This window comes from Camelina sativa, chromosome 3 (assembly GCF_000633955.1).
Source record: "Camelina sativa cultivar DH55 chromosome 3, Cs, whole genome shotgun sequence".
Taxonomy (NCBI): Eukaryota; Viridiplantae; Streptophyta; class Magnoliopsida; order Brassicales; family Brassicaceae; genus Camelina; species Camelina sativa.
In genome coordinates this window covers 11,391,208-11,398,733 of record NC_025687.1, presented here as the reverse complement: position 1 = coordinate 11,398,733, position 7,526 = coordinate 11,391,208, and the positions used below count along the sequence as shown (strand labels likewise).

The window sequence follows — 7,526 nt, the reverse complement described above, 5'->3', positions numbered from 1 at the left end:
AACATATTTCATCGTCTTCTCACGTCACGGCTATACCTCGCCACAATTAACTTATCAAACTTCTTTTATATTATAGTTTTGTTATATATCAAATTTAGGGAGGCTTGATTTGGGTATTGGACTGGATTATAACTTTTGTTTTATACTCTCACAGTACTGTCACAGAGACATGAATTGCTCTTATGCACACACGCTTTTACAAAATTGATGCACTCAATGAATTTTTTGATGTAGTATACTGTTATTCAGCTTAAGATGTTCGTTTTAAGGTTTATGAAGATGGAAGTAAATTACGTTTCTTATCTGATTTATATACTTTCACGGCTTAGAGGATATCCCCATATCATTGGTGACAGAGATAAAGAGACCGTTCAAAGATTGATGATAGTCACCAAGAAAAGCACTTTGAATATAGACGCAAATTGGGGTTTAAGGAAAGAGTTAGAGAGAAAGAATATGATTTCTAAAGAAAAAAAGCTTTCACAAGATATAAAGGAGATTCTTTTTATATGCTCACTATTTAGTGCCCATATATACTTGCTACGTACATCCCCATGCATATCAATATTGGGATATTTATAGAATAGCCATTTGTTAAAGCAAAATATTAGAGATTAAAAGTATTTTTGTCCGTGCTTACAAGATTAAGCCTTTTAAATACTTGTTTTTGACAATTTTGTCCTTGTTTCTGTTTGACAAGAAGAAAAATTTGAACTGAACTTCAACCAATGTAGCTTATATCTAACAACATTATTTATAAGGAACTGTGGAAAAAATTTGTTGTTTACAAAAATGGCAAGAGTTTTGAATCTGTGAAATTGGTTTAAAAGAAAAATTCATCGTTTAAAGGTCATAAAATTCCAATGCATAGCTTCATCAAAAGAATCACCATCACATAGTCACAAGCGCTGCAGACCAAGAATTCGATGCTGCATCATATGCACAAGCCTTACTACCTTATGCACTTGACGATTGTATGGATTATGTTATCCACTTTGATCACTTCACATGTGCACCTGACATCAAATGAAATGGATTATAAAGTGAGTTACAAAAATCTGAAACATAATCACACCTCCAAAGTATATAACATGATTCAATCTGGAAATTAAATTGAACAATTGCAAGGGAAAATTAATGAGCGAAGAAGGGTTCTTAAAAGAATTGAAACAAAGAACTCAAAAACCATTTATGTAAAGAAGAGAAACTAAACCCTAAGGACTACACCAAAGGGAACCCAAATGGAGAAACTAAAACACCCATAAACTTCATATAGAAGGGAAAAATGCAACCAACACTGAATAATGAACATATAATGAATTAGTAAAACTAAACCCTAAAACCAATTACAATTATCAACCCAAGGGAACACATTAACGCTTATTGGAGAAACTAAACTAAACCCTAAAGCCAATTCAAGTGTCAACCTAAGGGAGTCACATTAAGCGTACTGAAGAAAGGTAACTAAACCCTAAAGCCAATTACAAGTGTTAACCCAAAGGAAATTCATTAATGCGTATTGTAGAAAGAAATCTTAACCTAAAGACTAGAAGACGAGGGAGCCCAATTGGATAAGGTAAAAGACAAGCCAATGACATATAAGATTCATTACCAAGAAGAAGTACCTATAACTCCAACATGGCTTTACTGACTGCATAAGCAGTGAATTTAGCAAACTTCATCTCTTAAAGTTCAAAGATTTCTACAAGGAGCATGACCTATAAACTAGCAATGACTCATACATGTGTTTAGCATAGAAGACCAACCATGTAGTGACACATTCACACATAATAAGGAAAAGACAACTTAACTATTTAAAGAGAAAGTTTGGATTCATACGTTTCCTCAATAGCTGATAATAAGCTTCACTCCGACAGCAGTTCTTCAGTGGTATTATCCAAGAGGCTGATTTCTATCATAGTTGTTGTTCATTTGGATACTTGTTCGATCTGCATTTCACTCTTTATTAGCAAAAACAATATCATAGCGAGCAAAACCTAATATTAGCTTGAGCGATGATGGCAAAACCCACAACAATTATGTAAAACGAGACTAATTTAACACATGATTAAAATCTATGCACAACACACTACCTAAAACATTCAAATTCACAATCCAATTCTAATTTACGATGAGGTATTTTGGGAAAGAAACTACAAACATTTACGCACTTATCTAATAACTATATCATGCTTGTAAGGATCTCCATCTGGAAGAGAAGCTATGACACATATAATATCTTCGGCGGACGAGCACATATATATTAGATAAGTGCGTAAATGTTTGTCCCATCTACAATCTTCTTCCGACATGATAATCCCACTGACAGACGAAGCTCTGCTAAACAACCCTAACGCTAATCCATGATCGATTTCGTCAACCGTAACTCGTTAGTAACGCGTTGAAGAAAATAGATTGTGAGAATTATGAATAGAACGGAGAAGAGCTTAAGCAAGACGTGCACCGGCGGATAGATCTGAGCAATCACGGCGGTTGGCGAGAGGTTTGAGAACTCTTAAAAAAAAAGTGGCGGAGGCGAGAGATCGGGAGAATGAGAGACGATCGTTAGAGAGAGAAATAGAATCGTTTATGTGAGAAGGATACTTCCGTCATTTCAGACGAAATAAAATGCCTAGTTCTGATACTTCGGACAAAGGGCAAGATTATTGATGAGTTCTTATAAGGGGTACACTGTTTGATTATTTTATGAATTAATTGTGTATTATTTTAAATTTAAGAATCTATGATCTCTTAACTAAAAATTTTTGAGGTTCTAATTTTGGGTCTTTTACTTTTGAAAATATTGTTTTTTGAAATTTAAAATTTTTAAATAGAATAGAAGTGGTATAAATGTGTAAACATTTAAGATTTTATAAAAATAAAAAATATTACATTTAATTAATTTTCAAACATACAAAACATAATAAAAACATTAATACATATTACAATAAAAGTGCAATTCATAAATGGGATTCAAGATTTTGTTTGTGAATAATAATACCTTTTCCAACTAGTTTCAGAGAAAAAGTGAATATTTGTTATGTGACTTGTTTCATTGCCTTGCTTCCTGGTGCACCAGCAAGAGCCACTTCTTTCAACAAGGGATATATTGCCTCAAACCTCTATGTAGTCTGTGTGCAATCAAAGAATCATGCTTGTGATCAGAATCAACAAACACGTCAAGGTTTTGTTCCATAAATTCCAATAGTACTACTACTTACCTTTACTCTTGCGGATGAAGCGGGGATTGTAAGACGCATCAACATCTCAAATGAAGGAGGAGGAACCAGTCGCTCTCCTTTCCTAACAGCTTCATTAACAAGTATGGTCCACATTAGATGATGTTATTAAATATCAAACAAAGGAGATCACAAGAAAACGTATGACTCTTACTTCTCAACCAAATGCAGGATGAGATCCCTTGCCTGAGGGTTGCAGTTCTTATTAACAACAACAGGTAACAAGTTGTGCGCCCATGAATACAAACCTACAGATAGATCACCTTGGGAAGCCTGTCCACATTTTACAATTTTACAAAACTTCAGAATAAAATTGCAGAAACACACAATTCTCAACACTCTTTGACCCTCAATCATTTAACAAACACACAAACCTGAGCCATCATCCAAACTGTAACAGGAAGCTTGTCATGTCCCTGATACTTAGCATTTTCCCTCAAAGTTGGTAGTACATTAGTCAAAGCATCAGGTTTCCTACGTAGTACCATTGCTAATGCAACAAATATTGCAACCTAAATGCCACAAGACGATGGAGTTAGTAATCGAAAATCAATAACACTAATGAACAAAAGATCATCAACAATTTAACACACCAAATCTGTGAGAATACAATCAAACGCCCACAACACAAAGTGTCCAAGAGCCTCAATTGGACGGAACCTATTAACACACCAAGAAAAACTAATCTGATCTGTTGCTGTAACGGCACAAGCTCCTCCTCCATTCTCCGGCATATCTCCGCCATCTCCGCCACTTGCGCCGCCGCAGATTCAGCAGCATCTTTCTCCGCCGGATAATGAAATCCATCGGCGAATTCAATCAACGAGTGACCAAGCTTCTCCATCCTCGTCATCTCCTCCATGAATCCAGCAGATCCTTTCTTCTCTTTCTTCTTCCACTCATCTACGATCTTCTCATGGATTCCGATCAAACTCTGAGCCCAACTCAAATGTTTCGGCGGCGCAGCGATCTCATCATCATCACTACCGTCATCGCCGTAACCATTAGATCGATTGTTTTCTCGTTTCAGGGATTCAATCGTGAGAGAAAGAGAGAGAGGAAAAAAAATAAAATCGATCTTTCCCAAAAAAAAATTTCCTCCCAATAGATAGATGACATGTAGCGTCTCTTAAACCAAATTTGAGTATACTACATAAGAGGTGATCTTAGATTTTTTCTTTTCTTGTGATTTATTTTTTTGTCGAAATACACTAGAAACTCTCCTATGAACCCACCGATGGAGAAGGTCTAAGGGTCCTAATTTCATAAAAATCTAGAATAAAATGTTTTATTCTGTAATTAATCCTATCAACATTAAATGTCTTTTTTTCTGTGCGGTAATAATAATTCAGATATCAATATTAATGTTGAAATCATTCTTCTCTCTAGTCTCTACAATATATAAATTCAAGAATTTTGCTAATATATTGAAATTTTGTCCTGCTTTGGTTTATTTTATAATAAAAAGGATTGTTACATATATGTGGCGAATAATATGATATTGTGTACCAAATAGTAATACCATATTGCATTGAATCTGAATTCTAACCTGAAGATCTGAAAGAATTAAGGATCATGTCCTCAAGATGAGCCAAGTTGAAGTATTTGATCTCTTCAAATAGAACCTCACGAGCCAATGAACATTTTTTGAACAGTTGTAAAACATCAAAGAATGCGCATATCTTCGTTGCCAAAGAAGGAAGAATTGTTTGCATTTGAAGGGTTTGGCCCACCATCCTCTTTGGCCAAAAGATATCTCTATTTCTTGAATAAAAATTGCAAAAATCATATTATAAAACATAAATTCGCCAGTTAAAAGAACAGAGATAAAAAAAAAAAAAAGAGTTGAGTTTTCAACGTGAGGATGTGAGAAAACTGAGAATTTCATCTTGAAGATGAACCAATCAGAACGCTCTGATTTCTCGCATTAACCCTTCAAAACTGAGAGCTTCCGTCTTGAATTCTTTCGGGACATCACGGAAGGACCTCAACAATACTTGATTGTTGTTGAAAGCTCTAGAATTATCTGCAGGATATGAAAGCCGATTAGAGAGAGATAGATGGATTAGGGATTCTCTTAGAGAGATGAGAGCCCTTAATAAAAATATGGGAAAATATTATAGGTGCAAATGGTTGTTCAAAATTGAATAAATTAAAAATATTAGGTTAATAAATAAAATTGGTTGAATATCATTCAATTCATTCATCTAAAAAAATAGATGAACAACTTGAATAATTTTGTTATATAATTAATTAATTTTTTTCAATTTTTTCAAGTTAAATGATTTGAATACTTTTTTTTCCAATTTCTTCAATTTTTTCTACTGTGCAACTATTTGCATCCTATATTTTAAGGTTAAAAAAAATATTAGTAGCTATTTTCAATCTGAAATTATTCATTACTAATTTATTTGCACAACGATCAGAAAGGTATTATTATTTTACTTTAGTTAAAAAATGGCATCGTGAGATCTTTTCCGAATCTGTTCTTGAAGGTTGTGTAAACGGCTAAAATTTGTTCCTCGTCACTTGTAATTTAGTTGATTTGAGAAGATCTTGATAAAACAGTAGCGATTGTTAGCACTTAAAACAGCACTACGCCGTTCGATCTTAATTATTTTATTTAAACCGACGGTCAGAAACTTATCTTTTGACTGTCATATTATTATTATTTGGGTTTAATTATAAATTTATAATTAAAAATAAGCGAAATAAATAAACAATCTATTATGAATTTTATTTTGCTAGTTCACTTTAGCACATTTTGCTTATCAGTAAGGAATTTTATTTTATTTATTTAAATAAATTTTGTAGTTTATTTAACTTTAAAAAAATTTATAGTTTAGATTATTTATTTATTATTTAACTATCGATTAAGTACTATTTAAATACAGTGGAAAAGAAGATACCAAGTGGTTTAATTACTTCGGGTAGTCGAGTTGTAGCCCCCTACAAAGTTCCAATTCTTGCTTTAGTCCCATGAAACTTTAGCTTCTGTTTCTAGCCACACAACAAAACTTTGACAATGTATATCCCCACCTAATTTGAATTTCAAGTTATATCCCCACGTTTCTTAGATCTAAACATTTTCTGTCTAATTTGTCTTAGATCTAAACAGAATGTGAAAACACATAAAACCGACCAAATAACTCTTTATCATCTGGCCCGTGAACAGTTTCAACTTCTACTATAGAATCTGGATTTGAATCAGTGATCTCTTTGCAATAACCTCGAATATGTGCAAACTGATCTTCATATTCTTTTTGTAGCCACCTCAATGATTTTTTTCTAGCTTCTTGACATTGATTTCGTGTAGCAGTGAGCTTCCATTGATCTTTAATAATCTCTTGAATCTTCATAGGCATCATATTCTCTGGATCATGTCTTATCTTGTCCATAAACAAACGCGCAATCACCGGATCAGTCAACATCAAACACTCTCTGTTTCTACTGCAATTATGGTGAGTTTTAAACACTGTGACATGCCATATATTCTTTTTGGTGCTTAGTGAGCAATATATTCTCCAATTGCAACCATCCATACCACATTTGTATTCAAGCCTTGTCTGATCCCACCTAGATTGTTTAATATTGTTTTCTGTTTTAAGAGCATAATCTAGCACAACTTCCTTAAACGCAAGACCACTAGAAAATGTTTGCTGAAAGTGTAAATTNACCTTGTCTGATCCCACCTAGATTGTTTAATATTGTTTCCTGTTTTAAGAGCATAATCTAGCATAGCTTCCTTAAACGCAAGACCACTAGAAAATGTTTGCTGAAAGTGTAAATTTCCATCTCCCCTTTGCCTGATCCGTTGGCCTCGTTTTACCAGAACCACTTCGGCATGTTCGGAGTCACTGTCACTTTCTGGGCAGGCATTATGCTGCATCGGCAGCTCATCTCTAAATTGAGCAACATCATCTTCAATTTCTAACTGAAACTTGTTCATCAACTCTTCATCATCATCTTCATCAGATCCGCTATTGGAAGAACTTGAATTATTGTCGTCTTAATCAGAAATTCCAAAGTCTGGGTCACTTGGATCACTTTCATCTTCCAACATCTTAAGACGCCACTCTCTCTCATAATCATGTTCTTCGCCACTAATATTGGAGAAAAGATAAAGGATTCATCTCAAAATTACAAAACATGTATTGCAGTCATGCTATTAGAGTTTAAATATCTTACCTCATTGCAACCTGAGAATCGAGGCACTTCCTTGAACCAAATGATATCCTCTTCGCTGAATCAATGTCTCAACTGCTGAAACCACATAAACCCTATTTT

The 7,526-nt window shown here is 34.0% G+C and overlaps 1 protein-coding gene across 1 annotated transcript; it reads right to left on the bottom strand.

The window, feature by feature from the left end:
- Nucleotides 3,123-4,401, bottom strand: LOC104776577. The gene is made up of 5 exons (XM_019239954.1): nucleotides 3,833-4,401; nucleotides 3,614-3,751; nucleotides 3,394-3,512; nucleotides 3,222-3,333; nucleotides 3,123-3,131 (listed from the first exon to the last, which is right to left on the bottom strand). The coding sequence occupies exons 1-5, from the start codon at nucleotides 3,971-3,973 to the stop codon at nucleotides 3,123-3,125; spliced, it is 519 nt and encodes a 172-aa protein (XP_019095499.1). The 5' UTR covers nucleotides 3,974-4,401.

Excerpts from the sequence above, each read along its gene's own strand:
- LOC104776577 (XM_019239954.1), bottom strand. The coding sequence starts at position 3,973 with ATGCCGGAGAATGGAGGAGGAGCTTGTGCCGTTACAGCAACAGATCAG. Across the intron at positions 3,513-3,613 it reads CAGTTTGGATGATGGCTCAG|GCTTCCCAAGGTGATCTATC; the intron begins GTTTGTGTGTTT and ends AAATGTGGACAG. Across the intron at positions 3,334-3,393 it reads ATCCTGCATTTGGTTGAGAA|GTGGACCATACTTGTTAATG; the intron begins GTAAGAGTCATA and ends ACATCATCTAAT.